The 18,457-nt window shown below is 38.6% G+C and overlaps 1 protein-coding gene across 1 annotated transcript; it reads right to left on the bottom strand.

Annotated features, from left to right (window-relative positions):
* Positions 1-358: 358 nt before the first annotated feature.
* Positions 359-3,888, bottom strand: hox6 (homeobox 6). The gene is given in 2 exon segments (NM_001164939.1): positions 359-2,035; positions 3,423-3,888. Coding segments are annotated over 2 exon segments (729 nt in total). The 5' UTR covers positions 3,856-3,888; the 3' UTR covers positions 359-1,739.
* Between the last annotated feature and the right edge of the window lie 14,569 nt (positions 3,889-18,457).

Raw genomic sequence — 18,457 nt, 5'->3', positions numbered from 1 at the left:
AAAATATGATGTATGTATCTGAGCCTACAATCTCGTTGTGTTTGTCTTTATCGGGTGTCTGCTTGACAGAAGCAGTTTTATTTGAAGAACTGAAAATAGGACGTGTCAACATTGGAACAACTAACTCGGTTACATGGTGTGACTCAGAGCATATTAATCATATAATTATGACATCGACAATAATTGTTACAAGGTCGAAATTATAGCAGGGTTAGAAATTAATGTAAAGCAAACTGCAGAATTGGTGACAGGACTGGATCAAAGAGTAGACGTGTCCGTGTAACTAGTTAACCGTTAACGCAATATTGCCTTTACGTTATATTTAAACAAATACACAAAATGCAGAGAGAAAAAAATATATGCGTACACAATTAATTTTATTACACAATAATACATGTAATAACGGTCAATTTTACACCAGGAAACAATACGTGTAATAATTTACAATGTCACAACAAAGAAAAACTGACGAACTCCGAGAGAATTAGACAGAACTCGGGCGTATCCGACTACTCCGAATGATTCAGCCATGGAGTTTAAAACGAAGCCTAACACTGTCCACAGAACAACGAGGTCAGGTCGGGTGAATTAGACATTACGAAAATGTTAAACAGATATCGTCTGAAAAACGACCCTGATCTTGATTTTCAAGGTCAAATTGAAGAATTCACAGCTTGTACTTTATTTTCAGTTTGCATGGCAACGCCAAGTAAAGTAGTCTATTTTTTTTAGATATACGAAAAGGTACGTGCAGTCAACACTATCATGCATGTGTCTCTCGCGAGAAAGAACGAGAGACGTTACAGATCAAACTGAACTTAACCAACTCCTTGCCCTCTGCGTTTTTAAAACGTGCTCTACGAACTTCTGAAGCGATGTCACCTGCCTACACAGCATATACAATACAAATCTCACGATACTAAGAGCTTTACAAGCGCGTTTCTATATTTTGGGACAAGAAGTTTACATCATAGAACACAGAGTTGGTTGTGACGTCATCTACAGCTTTAACGTCGACATAAATTTATACATATATAATCCCCCCCGAAATTTTCAAAACAGGTCGATTCGATTTTACTGAAATCAACGTCATTTGTTCTCTCTCTTTTTTTTACTTTCAATAAAATAAATTGTGAAAACAAAGCAAAAATAGAATATAAACAATTAATTGCAAAATATACATTCATCCGGTGTTTCACACCACGTGATAGAAAAAAAGAACACAGTATGTTATATATATCGGAGTTGCTGCTGAAACAGCGAAAACTGTCAAAAATATACATTTAATACCGATATGGTTTGGATTTCAGCGAAAAACACAGATTAAACTGTTCCGCGCGGTTATTAAGTTACTGGATAACACACGTCTAAGGGATTTGAACAGTCTGATCGTACCTGAATAGCACACAATCGTTCTTTACATTTGATAAGCAGTTCATGGTGCAAAAAGTTTAAAGGTTTTCTAACAGACTGTTGAGAGCAGCCAAGAGTTTTCGGGGTAAAAAAAAACAAACTTGAGGAAGACGACATTCCGAAAAACGCCATGGAAGTCTTGGCTGGAGGATGCAATGGAAATGGCGCGTCCAGCATACCTCTAACAACGCAACATATTGAGCTTAGACGTCGCAAATTTTCTGTTTCTTCTCTATGTTGCAAAATATAAATACTCGACGAAAGGAGCCTTCTTTAATTTGGAGATAGTCTGCTTCCTTTTCCTTTCTAGGATCTACGCCGTGCTATCACGATATCTCCCCGTTACTGCCGTCGTTGGAGTCGCCATTCACCTGCATCGCGTTCTGTGTCTGACTCGATGCGAACTGTTTCGGTGACGGCGCGCCGCCAGTTTTCTGTTCTTTTTTCCACTTCATTCGTCGATTCTGAAACCATATTTTAATCTGCCTTTCCGTCAGCCCCAGTGTGTGTGCGATCTCGATTCGTCGACGGCGAGTTAAGTAGCGATTGAAATGGAATTCCTTCTCCAGCTCCAGCGTTTGATACCGTGTATAGGTCTGCCTACCACGACGCTGATCCGAACCTGTGAAAGATACATAAGTGAACAAGCACACATATATCAAGACTGGTCGTAAATAGCTATAAAATTCTCGCGTTGCGCAATAAAGTACTGAGCGTGGCAATAATTTTTACCAGTTATTTGTTTGTCATCTATGACGAATAACGACTTTTAAAGCGATGATAAAACCAAACAGACAGACGGACATTGTTGTTATCAGTCTCGCCGCCTATTTCCCTCGCACCCGCGTGGAACTTGTCACACATACACGGATTAAATATCCATAAAAGTTATTTATTTGAAATAAGTTGCGCAATGATACATAGAACAATCTACCTAGAAACGATAGTCGCGATGACACGCAATGAGAGAAATTGGATTGAAACTGGACATTTTCGGTTCAACGCAGAAATTGCCTTCGAATTTGAGTAAGAAGCACAGTCACTACGAACAGATACAGCCGAATTGACCGCGGAACGAGGTAAGATTTTTATAATACAGTGTTACTGGTCTCACATCGCAAAAAATGTTATAAATATAATTTATATATGTGTGTTAGTTGTAATGTCGGTGATGTCCAGTGAGTGGGTGACTTGGTATCGTTCGATATCTGCGCTGTTGACAGTCAATGATGATTCACTGCAACACGAGGACGCGGAAGATGGCGCAATGCTTGATGAAATAACATAGTTTTATTTATATTGGCAACAAACACACTTGTAAAATACAATACAATTCGGTTCGGTAAAACAGGATAAACAGTTTAAATTGAAAATGAAAACCAAAAAGGACACAAAAACATGTGGAATGAATTTGTTGATTGTCACCCGTGATCGAAACATAGATTTTAAGTTCTGAAAATTGCGGAACAGGAGATGCGGATGTAGTGTCACGGCAACAACAGATTATTAAGAAGTATATTTTGATGGGCTGGATGAGAGGTGTTTGGTTACTAATGAACAAAACAGTCACTGATAAAGTGGTTGGGTAACAGAACATGTGCACTGTCAGAGAGGATGTCCTAATCAGACGCTGCACTGTTTTATCGAATATTGTTTCTGTTGTCAATATATACTTAACGTGGCAGTAAAAGAAAGTATGAAGGCTGCTTAAATGGACCGTTCAAAGGCCGCCATCAACAACTAACATTACGTAGCATGTTGCGGGGATTTCTTGCCCGGCCATAAACCAGAATTGGTATCATAAACCACATAAATCACAAAGCACGAAGTTTTTACAACATATCCCCTATAAAACAGCCTCGGTTTAAAGCTCCCATGTTACGTCGCTTTTACAATCGTAGTAATTCGCGATGAAGACGCACCTAATGTGCGCTAGAAAAAAAGACACATCGCACGGACAGCTTAAACACAAATCTGGTAAGAGAAGACAACATGGCCGACCCACTTACCGCAATAGTTGTTGCTTCGCATCCACGGGTATATAATCGTCGGTGTTTTCCCGCTGTCACTGTCGGAATCTTTGTCTTTCTTCGCCTCCATCGCATCAACGACGACATCTTTATTTCTTGTTGAGTTACAGCTTAAATCGTAATGGGGTAAGTTTGCGTTATGCGCTAACTGACGATTATGGTAGTTGTTATTGTTGGTCTCTGTTACGTACCCAACAGCGGCGTAGTTGCTCGCTGCACTACCCGCAGTAGAACGCTGTTCGCTGTAGTTGTATTTATCGCTGTAACCGGCATAGCCACGGTTCTCGGGGACCGAGTAGCTCTGTAGTTGGCGTATGGGATCATAATTCGCGCTGTACAGTCCTACTTGGGAAGACGGGTACTCAGACTGTGTCGTCTGATACGAATTGAGGCTTGGAAAATACGAACTCATTACTAGGTACGCGGACGGGGAGTTGGGGGATTGATTTGTGGCTCGCTGCTCCGCTAAGTGGCCGATATGCTGTGTCCAGACATTACCCACAATTTATCAATTTTGACATCCGAGTGAGACCACGTGACGCCGCTAACCAATCAGGGTGTGCCCGTTGAGCAATCACAAATAGGAATCCTGGAGGTGCACTCGTGGATTGCTGCGATACCAAAATTTCAGATAAAATGTTTTGGCATATGGGTTTGATGTGTTTATTTAGCTTTTGGCAGTTTTTTATCGATCATCGCGCCTACTTCCAACACGTTAATATACACCGTGCAAATTCCAGCTCCTCGAAAGCAATTCGAAATAATAATAATAATAAAAAAACTTTCCGGGTCTCATCTCGTCCGAGAGTTGTCAATCACACACATATACATCCCAAGATGCATTTCGTCTCTCACATGTTTAATACTTGCTTACTTAGTTTTCGAATCATGCGGTCACACTGGTTGATTTTTATGTCTGCTACCCCCACCTGGATCACAAACACTTACGTCATAATTACGTCATTGTCAACTAAATAGCAATAAAAAAAAGTGTATGTAAAATGAAGGATTTATAGGGGGACTTCGATGTAATCGCATCGAACCATTTGCTAATGATATCCAAAAAGATTCATTTGAATAACAATATTTGTAAACGTGCGTGAATGCTGTCCTTCTGAACCCACCCCGACTAGGACTGAAAAGCACTGAAGTAGAAAGTTTTTTTTTTCTTTCTTTTTGTTGAAAAGCGCGTTTCTGAATGTGAACAAAAAATCGATTTGACTATTGTTGCTTTTTATCGGTTCCTTAGATCTCTCAACCGTGTCCCTAAAAAGTCGGGTGTTTCTAAATTCTTCACCCGAGTCTTTTTAATAAATTGCTCGCAACATTGTGCTAAAATTCTCGCGGCGCAAGACTTCAAAGAAAGTACTACAAAATCGAAATATTTGAAAATGTGTAAATTTCTATTATTTTTTTTATCCGCATTTTGCCAATACATCACGAGCTTTCCCGCAGTTTAATTTTGTTGGAGCGATTCAGAATAGTTTGTTTTCTGAACGACTGACATTTGTGTTGTACAAGTAGACTACAGCTGCCGCCAGAGCAGTAAATCCTTCAAGCATTTTGGCAGACCACAAAAAGACTAAAAATACGACCGCTTTTATGGATGTTGTTGAAAATGTGAGGATTATAAATCTTTCACGAACCCCGAAGATACCTAAATCTACCTCAAAGTACGAAGCGCTCGAATGTTGTTTTTTTTCTAACGCTTGAAATTTCGCGCGCCAAAATTTTAAGAGATCTATAAAAAAAAACAGACGAGGATGCGTTATTTGCGAAATCATCACTATAAATGACATGGTAATAAAATAGGAAGTTTTATAGTCATAAAAGTCGTAAAAATGATTATTTACTATTGTTTGCCGGACTGTATAGTTGAGCTGATATTTATGGTACAACGCAGGGTACTGCGCGGGAGTTATCCGGCATCCAGCGGCCCGAACGAACATATCCGACAAGGACTGACTTGTTGAGCGCGCAGAATGCGGGAAAACGGACATGCTATTTGGGGTCGCCATACTGGATTGGCAACGCGTGACCTTCAGTGTGTCTTAGTTTTGAAAGCTGTCGGCAACTTGAAGGAATTAACGGCTAGATAGCCACTAGGGTAAGTACGGCACATCTGCAAAATACTTCCCATGGTGTTTTTGCACGTATCTATAACCGCATACTCTGAATAGACACATTTTACAAGAAATCTTCAAAAAAATTGTCCTAAACCGACAATTAATGACCTAAACTGGATCGAAAACATATATGAATAAAATCCCGATCAAAAATATTCAGAAATATTAAACAAAATTCTACAAAACGCGAATATTATGAAAGTCAGAAGTCAGAAACTTGGCATACGACAGAAATCAATTGACAAGACAAGACAGCTGGGGTTAATCAGTACATTTTGGAGCGTTTAAAAACGACAGATAAAATATACAAAACGACGGATTATCGATAAATTGTAGCGAAAATGTGCTATTAATTCAAAGACAAAGAAACGTAAACGAAAACAACGCATACCAACGTGGTGTGGTAGACCCTGAAGCCGCGCCACTGTCCGCCTACAAGTTTATGTAAAAAAAAAGATCAGTGCCGATTTCTGTCTCGCGTACTTGTACTCTTTTTTTTTTTGAGAAAGTCTCTTAGCAATTCTTCCCATTCTTTGAAGAACGAGTCTAACAGAAGGTAGTTTGTACACTCGGATACTAGTCGATACTTAGCTCTCGCGTCGATATGCTGTTGTTGTTGCATCGGTGTGCCATAAAAACACACGTATCAGTAAATTTTAACGATCTCCCCGTTAACCTCGTCATTTTTAATGGTGGGGTCTCATTCATTTTCTAAGAGTTGAAGGCAAACTTCCCAGCAAAGTAACAAAACATAAAACCGTGAAAGAAGGAAGTTAACATTCTTGACGAGAAATAAATCTTTTTAAAGACTCTCGCGTCCTTTTAAATTGCGCAATTCTACGCAATAGTCACATTCAGTATCGTCTTGGCAGACTATGCGTACATCTCTAACGGATTTATAACAATATGTTTGTGGGTTCATCGTTTCTATAGTGTACGGCAGACCAGCGCAGTATAGGTATGTATAGGTACGCTTGCGATCGGCACGCGAGTGAGTATTGCGCGCAGACGACAACTTGTTATCGTACCGATATCTCGAACTACCAACAAATTTACGAATACTTGATAAAATAACGAGTACGCTCCCATCACCAATTGCCATTTGATTATGTTATGTTTCCGTGGAAACAAAAAAATGCTTCCTTTTCAGTTGTCATGGGTTTTGTGGTACGAGCGTGGTAGATGTGACTGAGTTGCCATCTATAGGCGCTGAGAGTAAGATAACAATGTATTCGTTGCTAGGGAAATACAAGAATACGAAAAACTGAATTTCTTTGTAATTGGAGATATTCTATTTTTTAATATCAACTAAAATAATTTTGAATTTGTGTCTACAATTGCTCCGATTCGTTTGACGGAGAAGTCGCTGCTGTGTCCCTTCGGCGTGTTCGACGCCATAACACACCCCGACAGGCAGGTCGTCTTCTTCGAAGTCCACGCCCGAGAGGCTGCTTATTCTTGCGCGATTTATAATCCTTCGCAGATTGAAACTTTTTAGGAAGAATAACCCCTCCGATCCCTCTAAATGGGGGTAACAAATACATCAAATCTTCAGTGTTGGGTCATGCGTTCTACTGTCAGTCTTCCACACTATTTAACAGGCATTCGAATAATAAGATCTTCATTTGTATTATTTTGAAGGATATTTGATTTTGAAATCATAACAGACAAAATATAAAAACGAATATATAAATATCACCACCTCCATGGCCCGACAAGAAGTCTGGTCCTTAGCGCATTTTGTTCACGACCATTCAAGTTGTTTCAAACGTGCACTGAATCCTGACACTGTTATCGACGTGAACTACATTCAAAGCATCTAGAGTGTATAGGGACGAATGACGACGGACGACTCGTGATTTCTAACTGAAACTATGTTATATGTAAAACAAAACTTACCGTCTTTAATAACGTTTTATTTTCTGTTCAAGTGTAAAACATAACAATGTTAGGTTTTAACGTAATACAATCATAGTACCTGATACACAGGCTTGTTCATGAAATACAGTTATGAAATATTAACTCCTGTCTGAATAAAATCATCTATATTTATATGAACGCTTTAAATAAATAAATAAACAAATAAATAAATAAATAAATAAATAAATAAATAAATAAATAAATAAATAAATAAATAAATAAATAAATAAATAAATAAATAAATAAATAAATAAATAAATAAATAAATAAATAAATAAATAAATAAATAAATTATAGTTCTAGAAAGTGAAAAAAATGTCCTTAGTATGGATTTTTTCTGAACAATTGAAAACATTCAATGTGATCGCGGCAACCATATCTTTGTAGTTCCAGTCAAACTGCGAGAACGCGAAATTCATTATTATAGTGACGAAGACTACACAGAGGTATAGAAGAGTTTATCAGTTCAATCACGGAGGAATTGCGTAATATCTACTATCGTATTTGACAAAGCAATCTGAAGTAAACTGCCCATATTTGTAGAAATTTAAACCAGTATTCATAAAGCAAATTTGGTAAATCCGAGTCGGGAAATGCTGCTAGTGAATGAGTACAAAGTCAAACATATTTCGATAACATGTCCCGGCAGACTATATTTTCGTTATTTGGTTTGTATTTTATTCTCTTCATATTATATAACATCATGTTCCGACACATTCAAAATGTACTGCCTATTCTGTATGCAATAGCATACTTCTAGAACGGATTCGGATCATGGCCCGGGGTAATGTCTTGAAAAGTGAACATCAAATCCAAACTTGTACATATGACTGATATACGTTGTGCATCCAACTCGTTCAAAGTAGACGGTGAACATGCGTGTTCTAAAATGCCCTCAAAACAAGGAGAATGCACAGTTTATTATATTTTCTCTGCAGAAATTTGACACGCTCAAAGTAAGGCACACTCGTTTTTAGTATTTGACAGAGACGGTATAAATCTCCTCTATTTGCAACATTTTCGGAAATTTTCTTCATGAGTTCAAGTCCTAAATTAGACCCCTTTTCGAAAAATAAGAAAGAGGGATGCGGCCGTTGTAAAACGGACGCAACCCCGGAAAAGCGTCGTCCGAATCAGAGGACGATTGAAACATTCATGCACCTTCTTGAAAACGAATTCCGTGTGTGTATTTGTAGTATTCTATTCGCCAGAATCTCAACAAAGCGTGCGTTTTGCAAACACCCACAATGTACGAAAAACGCTCTATACATCGCGGCTAGTACATATGCAAAATCAGGTTACCATTCAAGCCTTAACAACAATAACTACAAACGACCACCTATTACATCATGTATCGGTGATAATAGGTCAAGTTATACTGAAACAAACATTAAATAACACAACATGTATTTGGTTCACCTTCTTAGCTAAACAATATAACCTAGTACGTGGTTGTCGTTGCCTTTGGTTCCATACTTAAAATTCGACTTTGTGGACTACGGTTTCCTTTTTAATGAACAGTTTGATCTGGTTTAAGATTTGCTCGTCTGTGTTCCGAGTGACTAATATTTGACCCAAATGTTTTATATATTCGCTGACCCTTATTTCCTGTAGTACACATATTAAGTAGTCCCCTTTACTGTAGAGCGAGTAAATGAATTTTATTCGAATTATTCGTTTTCAAATACTTTCTATAAATTATCGGCAGGACGTGTAAGCCATGCCACATTTCCTACTCCAGACAAGAGCGGACTATAGTTTCAGATGATCGACACAAAAGCGATATAGAATATACTACATTTACTCTTAAACACATTTTGAAATTTACATTTTAAACAGTAACGCATCTTTACAAGTTGGGATGCTACATAAAAATAAAAAAATGTAATTTTCTTTATTTTTACATATTTAATATATCATAACAATTTAAAATATGAAATCATCGTACTCAGTTTGGAAAAATAAATCGATCGATAAAATAAACTAGGAAAAGCATGTGTTGTCTGTTTTAGAGCGTTTTACCATTGGTTTCTAACAATATATCAATATCCCAACATTTTGTTCGGTAACACACGATGAAAAAAAAAAAGATATGTATGTTTTAAAAGATACTTTTTGATGTCTAGAATTATTAACAAATATTCTTAGCGGTTATTTTGACGAGAAATTTGGTTTCCATTGTGGTCTATGAAAAGTGTTGATAAAATTGCATTCCATGCGCCATATTATTTTGCCGTTTTTCTCCAAAAACTTAATGACAGTGAACGAAAAAAATTCACGTCCCGTTTGTTGAATAGTAATAAAACGATTAATTGTAGACATATTTTGTCACTAAATAGTGTCTCTGTTATATGCACTAACACACATAAATTGTAGCATTCTATCTCAAGCTGCAAAATGCAATACAACTATAGCAAAGCACTCTCGGAAAGACGTCTGAAAGATAAAACCTGTCAATATTTATGGAATAAGGATAACCTCGTATTATATAAAATTGTCGTACTCTTACGTAACCTGTGCATGTGCATAACTATAGACAATATTCGCGAAACGTCTTGCTTTTTGGACGGCCACGACAAACAAAAACAACAACAACTCGCTCAATGAACTTTCAACATTAATGGGGCACAGAAACAACCATCGACAACTTGTGAAATGTGTTGGTTTACCTTTCCATAGTGTTAACATGGGACTCATTCAATATGACGAATGGTTCAGTTGTCAGTGTGTAACTATTCATACATTATTAATTCTACAATGCTCTTATTACCCGGTGTGCATAGATGTTTCAGTTGCGCCGTATCCAAGCACGATTCGTTTGCTAAAGAATGTGAACTAATTCAATTATTCGCCTTCATGTAATGCGTTAAACATAGCCAAGAGCGTGGTGCAAGCCAGTCAGAAGCCACACATCTAACTTGAAAACTCATTTTTTTTTGCTGTGGATGGTGTACAACATCTGACAGCAACCAACCCCCACCCCCACCCCCACCCCTCCCCCGCTCGACTCGCCACGATGAATCACCGTTTTGCTTAGGGTGATTTCAGTGACCACGTGCAATAGCTGATTTTATTCGCCGATTCACTATATTACAGCACAAGTACAGATGTTTCATTTCGTTTATGGCATGCGGTCTATCTTAGTATATGATTGTGTTTTTTGGACTTAATTGTAGCACGTTTTCTTCAATATGGAACAGTAAGATCACTTGTCATATCGTTACGCGAAACCTACTAGCGGACCGGAAGTAATACCGCACTGAAACGTCCCCCCGCCCACTCTATTCTATAGCTTTTTATCGCGTGTATATCTGTGTCATTATCGTTCCAACCCAAACCTGGAAAGAGAGTGAAATTTCAAGAAGCACACTGATCAATGACGGGGTAGCTAGATAACAAACTTCGTGTGTAGCAACACAGCAATTCGCTCTGATCACATCATCACAGCCAATCAATAAAAAAACGAGATCATTTTCTTTCCTAGGTCTAGTCTCACTGTCTCTCCTAGTAACACCCAATATTTAATTATGTGCTATTTCCTACTCACTCATGATGAGTTGGTCGGCGCCCCCTCCCTCTAGTCGGCACCCCTTTCTTTGTCTAATCCCATCATCACATGCTTCGTTGCTATCGCCAGTGAATTATACTGTCAGCCCAGACTGGGGTTTTAACGAATCGAGTTCATTAAAAACCAATTTCAACATCAATTTGGTAAAAAAAAATTTCGATTATAAAGATAGAATATATTGCTTACGAATGCTGATTTATTTGACTTCAAATATGTATTTAAAGCAGACTTTGTTGTTGCATAATTCAGTATCTATTAGTTACATTCAAAGTCTGAAATGTCGTGAAAAAGTTCACTAATTTTCTTGATACTATCCAATGCGAAAAATGCCCGGATTACGGAAAAACATTTTATTTGCTGTGGAACGAGGACGTCGATGTGACCGATGATTCTATCGAGGCATGCAGGTGTGTGGCTCGCCTGAAAAAAAAGACCCAGACATTGGGCAAACACAACTCGTATAAAATTGTCAAAAACTACCAAATCGAGCCATAAAACACGACAGATTTACGATCGCCACAATGCAGCCTTTTGCACCAGGCCACTTATTAACTGACTTCGCTGATATCCGCTTCAATTTTATTCAAAAAAAAAAACCATTTATACATTTATTTTATTTGGTTAGTGATTATAAATATAATAACCAAAGCTAATATCAATGATTGCCAAAAGACTCATTTAAAAAAAGTGATATTGGATGGCAACGCCACGATGATTATATATTTACAGACTCATGGATGGTAGCATGTATGCATCTTTCTGGCCGATCCCCAAAGGTTCAGAAGTATTCCCTCGAACTCTTGACGGCGTAACGGTGCAATATCGTGTCACGTAACTGTATTCTAACACACTAAAATCATGTAACATTTCACAAAAATAGCCCCACAATATAACTATTTCCACGGTTTTCATCAATTTGGATAAAGGCTTTGGCCAGTGAGATGTCTATTTAAGAAATAAATTATGAAAAAAATCATAGTGTTGTACCGAACTGTTAGTGGGTACGGTGTTACATCGTATACTGCATACAATCCCAGATTTGGATCACAATCAAGTGTTTATGTCGTATATTATTTAACTTTACACCCCGCCAACAATACCAATATCACTGCATTTAAGTATTTATTAGAAGAATCACAGTTATATTTTCAACATGTAATGAGCTAACGGGAATTAGTAATCGTAACAAAAGAACGGCTCGGACATTTGAATCTAAGTAAGTACATAAATACGGGTGGTGGGGTGATGGTACTGCTGGCGTATCATATAGATATGTGTGTATCCCCGGGGAAAAGGAGGTATTATATTTAAAAAAAAATGGGTATATTTCCGGTAAGAAGGACTATATTTGATACAGGCGTCATACGTTCTATATTTTACTGAGCGAAATGTGGGTCATGAAAATAGGTACTGCGTAATTAAGTAGTTCCGTATTATGTTCAGCGGGAATAAATTACGATTCACGTATTTGAAATTAAAACAGGCGCCACAATGTGTCATGATGTGATTCCAATGCGTTGTATACGCGGCATCTACGACGGTTTTAGCACAATGTGTCACTGTATGTGCGAGCTAGTTGTCGATTGTCAAGTTTAAATTCATTTACTGAAGGAAGGTTGTGAGAGTGGGCAGGGGCGATCTAGGATTCCGGAATAGGGGGGCCGATAAGTTGGCCGAAGACCATGTTCGCGAGCGCCGATGGCGCGAAGTCCTGTTGGTTGTTAAAAATAGGGGGCCGCGCCCCCCTCGCCCCCTCTAAATCCGCCAATGGTGGGGTTGGTTTAGTCATCCCGAAGATTCCACAAGTGAAGTTGATTTCAACAAAACATTCCAATGCCTTTCAGAAAATTCCGGTTCAGTGTTCTAATTTTGTTCTTAAAATGTTTGCCGTTATGGTGCATAACACTAATAAAGAACCCGGTCTCACCCTGAAAAACTCGAAATAATCTGTAACGTATCTAGAAAGAAAAAAAATGACATTATGATATTGTGAAGTCATCGTAATCTTTTCACAAACAAAATGGCAACGCCAAACAAAATGGCCCCGCAAAGCAAAAGACGTGTATTAATGATATATGCAACCTTAGGGGGGGGGGGGGGCAAGCACTATGGAATTGTTCAGTAATATAACTAAGATTGGGATCATGAAATTAACTTATGAGCTCCAACGTTAGTGGCCATGGTTCATCGAAGGAGACGTCCGCGTTAAATAATAGTTGCTATCTACCAAATATCATTTACTGAACAATTGATTACATATTCGAAGAAGTATAAGATTAAAAGAAAACCCTCATGGAACCTTCCCCGGCTCTAATATTTAATGGAGACGTACGACAATCATAATAATATTCAGCGAACTAATCGATTGATTGATTATATCGATTAACCTTGATGTTTATGACATGTAGGGATTTGACGCTTTTTTGCTGTTTGACGTTCACGGTTCTTGCTGTTGACAGCGGACCGTGACGTAGCCTCGTAGGATTTGTTCTGCTGTTGACGTTCAGGTTGGGATGATCCGGCGCAAAATTCTAAACAGATATATATGCGAGGAATATAACTGGGGACGAGTGCTGTCCTGAATACGGTTGTTTAGCGTGTGTTGTTTTGCAAATAAGCTGTTTTGTTGCTCCAGCCAAAACATCGACCGTTGTAAATAAAACTCAGTGTATTATGTCACGTGATATCGCATAAAATTATTATTATTCCATGCACGTAGCAAACTTTTTTTCTCTGTTTGGGAAAAATTTGACTTCAGCTGCCTAGGTGATGGTTACATAAAATTTGTGTTACTACGTAAAAGTTAAAGAAATTAAAAAAAAAATGTAATTGCTTGAAACTTTCTGTTTCGTTGAAAAGTGATTGTGATAATATTTATTTGTGAAAGCGACTGAAATGAACAAGCAGACACCGTATGTTTTTCAAAAAAATGGAAACGTTGGCGGGGTCACGTGAATTGTTAACTGATCTCGAATTTGTTTCGCAGGAATTTTTCTGAAATTATGTAATTTTAAACTAATAAATAGTATCACATTTCTTAATCAAATACTTCCACTGTAACGTCTGGCGTTTCTATTGTCAAGACGTGAAAAAATCTGATTTTGCTGTTTCATCATGATGTGACCGTACGGTATGAATCCGAAACTCGCCGAAGACGACGTCCGCCGCAGACGATAACCGATCTAGTCCGGATTGTGCTACTTTTTTTTTAAAGATAATTGTCGTTTGTTTTGGACAGCCGGGCGACGTATCTAACACAAAACATAACTAGAATATCAAAATTCTTCGAGTAACGAAACTCTTGTTGACCTCCCACACCCTCGTTCGAGACCAATCTGTCAACGGTTGGGCGGACATTTGTTTTCAAATAGCTTTTTTCTAGGGTAACTTAATATCGCTTTGGTTGTTTGGAATTAGTGTAGGTCGATCTTAATCCATTTATTTGGCCGTTGCTGTCAAAAATACTCAGGAAACACATGGATCAAATAATACCGAATAGTTTAAAGCGATGATGGACATTATAACATCTTTAAACGTTTTACAATGCAGACGACTGATCGTGTAGCGAGCGTGACTTTCCCGCCACGAAGCCTCAATTCTCGGCAGTTCGTGGAGTGTTTATCGATTTTTAATTAGCATGTGTTTTCGCTGGCCTGGGTAGTTTCTCACGTACATTCCGCTGTCATCGGACAGTCAACGAACTTAAACTTGTCGAGATCTCTTAAAAAAGGTCAAGTACACGCAGACGACTGCCGATTGCTGATAACACCCTAAATCAAACTTGAATGTCAGTTTTGTTTTTTTCTCGTTGACCCGATCCTCAACGTTGATATACAGAACGAGTCGATATACGAATACACGACACCGATAAATATGAGAAACTAAAACTTGCAGGTGATCGTTGGAAAATATTATGCGCCGCAAACCTAGGTGGCGAGCATCCAAACAACAGATATGCGTCCTGAAACCACGTGCTCGCGCGTGTGTGTGACGCCACACGCGCACTAATTCGTAACAAGAACACAAGAAGTGCACAAAACCGGCGCCCTCTTGGGGTAAGGATTCGTAGCACGGCTGTCATAATCGTAGTGACACGGGGTTAAAAAAGGCGTTTAAAATGACTGCTAGTATGATGGATGTCCGAATATTTATTAAAATCGTACTCATTTAGATGTGTTTTATTGAGAGTTTTTCTTTCGCGTTCTAATCACCCAAATAACGCTCCTAGCCTGCACGCTGTACGTGTACACGATGGTGATATTAATGAACAGGCGTTCGAATTCCATGTAAACAAACAATGTATTGTACATGCGCTGTATACGTCGCGAGGTAAAGCTCACGACTTTCCACAGCACTGGCCTGTCTTCGTCATGGGTCCCATGCAACGAGCTATACAACGCGTGCAAACAACTTTGTTTGTTTACACGAAATTGATTTCGAAACGCACGCTGCACAGCGACGAAATTGAAGCTTTAATTATAACATGATTCGCGGAGTCTGTGCTTGAATTGTACAGAAATGTAATTCTGTTGTTGTGGACATACATTTCTTTATGGGAAAGTGTCCTCCTTTGTTTCAAGTTCCTAGCGATTCTCCGAGCTTGCAGAATTTATTCAAATGAAAATCGAGGATATCGTATTGTTCTTGTACATACGAGACATTAGTGAGCTGTTCCGAAGATACGTACATAGGTGGGTCGGTTATGTTCGTAAAAAAAATCAGATACATTGTTGCGTCGGCTGCTATGACAACCTTGGAGTTTGGAAAATTAATAAAATCACGTTTTAATTAAATTCCAAACTTAATTCGAGAATAATTAAGAGGGAGAGCTTGATAGGAAATGTCTCCCTCCCATTTCCTTCCTCCAGAATTTGCGTAGTGTGACCGAGATTTATCGTCGTGATGAATTGAACAGGGGCCCGACTAATGAACACATTGTTGGGACAGGTGTATTCAGAAATACTACTGTAACGACTTGGATACACGCCTAGCTTATAGCCTTGTGAATAAACGCTTGTTACAAGTTCTCAGAATAGAGCAACATATTAAAAAAGAAAAGAAAAAAAACACGATTCAATCCAATGAGAAATTACGTTCATGTTGTACAAACTTAAAGGGCGGCAGTCATCGTGCCACGTCCTGTTCGATATGGGACTCATAGCGACGTATACAACGCGTGTAAAATACATTGTTTATTTACATGAATTCGAACACGCACTGCGCGACGACCACCGCGCTTTAACATTGTGGAAATATATAGAATATGGCAAAACTGTTTAAACAGACATTTTGGAAGAGTTGCAACGGATATCGAGAGTGTTCTTATATATGCATAGTTTCTTATTTATTACGAACAGAGGTGTTCAATCCATAGTCGCGGTGTATGACGGGAGAATCACAACGTCTCCGTGGTGGTGGTGGTGGTGGTGGTGGTGGGGGGGATAACGGTTGCGGTTTCCGTAAACGTCAAGGTATACAAAATCAAACAAAGCAAACACCTTCTACGATTTTGTTGTTTTAAGCGAAATTGACACGCTTCTCCCCACTGCTATTTTCATTGCATAGAGTTGAAGAACTGGGAACAATCTAAACGAAATATTTAGTTCCTCCATCACGGCAATCCAATGTTTATATTTTTGTGAATTTTCCCTTTAGTTTCAATCGGATTTCGTACGAAATTGATAAGATTATATCAACGAACTAGTGGAGGAAAATTGTTCTTCTTACCGACGATAGACGCTGAAAACAAAGAAGATTTCATTTTGTTGTCACGATGGAAGCTGTCAAATGAAAACGTTACTGTGACTGATACCTACGTTTGAATCTCCAATACCGTGACGCATACAACCCCACGCAGTCAAATATACATTTGTAAACTCAATAATTTTCTTTCAGTCACGGCATGATCGTTGAAATTATTTTCAGTTGTGACTTTTGTTGTTGTGTACACAGCGTAATCGCGGCTTGGCTGCCGAGTCACGATATTACCGTGCCGACGTACACAACGCATTGGCATTGCTGAGAAGTAACTCTAACTTGCCGTCATGTTTGGCGAGTTTGCTACCAACCAAAGTTTGTATTCCGAACAGAAAAATTAAAATCGTATAAAAATATTCGCAAACGAAAGCCACAAATTTACAATCTATATAATCTATTTTAAAAGCGTACACGTGCTGCCTATGCATTCGTTTGTTACTCCCTCCAAACGCTGCGGGAAAAGTTTAAAAAACTCGCGTTCTTTTGAGAATCTTAAAAAGAAAAAAAAAATGTTATTTTCCACATGATTGTCTTAACCTTTTTTATCGTTAGCAAGTTACAAGTACTCTTTCTGTGGGTGGGATATGGTGTTTAATGATTAAGTCGGCTGACCGGTACAAGTACTAGCCCCCGTATCAACATCAGTGAACGCGTGATGGATAGTATAGCCTGTGTCGCCGTACACCTCATCTACAGACCACGTGACAAGTATCACTTACACTGACAAACTTTGTACTAATAAACCCGACTAAACTCTTAGAGTCGTACGAACGCTGTTATTTCATGGGCTTGCTACCGAGTTCGTAAGAATTCACCCCGAAACGAAATTGCTGTTTCCTAACCTGCCTCGTATTTTAAGCAACTGACGCTGTGTTCATTTCAAATGCTTGCATCTGAATTAAAGTACACTGCAGTGATTTTCGTTGTTTGGGCCTCTTTATTCTCCTTTAATTTGTCAGTAAAGGGGTGTTTTTATGCCGGGGTTTTATGTTTAAAATTATGCATCGATGAGTTTATATAACTATACAATGCAGACACACGGCGATCGGTCGTCGTAAATATTTATTTGACTGTTACGCCGAAATTGATTCACGCGCTGAGTGTACGTATCGCATATAAATCCGTTTCGCGGAATGTGTTTGCTACCCACTCGATATATTCTAGTTTAAGACTGGACGCGGTTAATTTTTTTTTCTTTATTTTGTTTTGCTAAAAGTGAAATAGTGCGAAGTGATTAATGCTCGTACTTTGGGAAGGTAATCTACTTGGAAAACTTTGAAAAACCAAATACGCGAATACGTCGCGTCTCAGGTCTCGTTGTAATTGAAAACGCCTATCCGAGAGTTTTCTTGCACTCGGTTCGAATCACGTGATGAGGCGCTGTCGGATTCCATACACAGAATAAATAACACATATTTCCGTCGATTTGTCGATCGTCTAGTTGTGGAAATTGCCCGATTAATGCGCACAATTACACCCACATTGTTAGCAATCAAAATTAGGCGACAACAATTTGGCCGATGATACCGCTAATATCTGGCCACCAGTCTTATTTATGCAGATCAGTCTCGTCGGGGTCTTTTTGCGGGCGCCTAATTACCGAGTATGAATGACCCACGCCACTCTAACGTTCTGTGTACTTG

This window comes from Saccoglossus kowalevskii, chromosome 20 (assembly GCF_978046115.1).
Source record: "Saccoglossus kowalevskii chromosome 20, keSacKowa6.1, whole genome shotgun sequence".
Classification (NCBI taxonomy): domain Eukaryota; kingdom Metazoa; phylum Hemichordata; class Enteropneusta; family Harrimaniidae; genus Saccoglossus; species Saccoglossus kowalevskii.
Note: the sequence above shows the minus strand (reverse complement) of the source record. Positions and strands in the feature narration are given on the sequence as shown.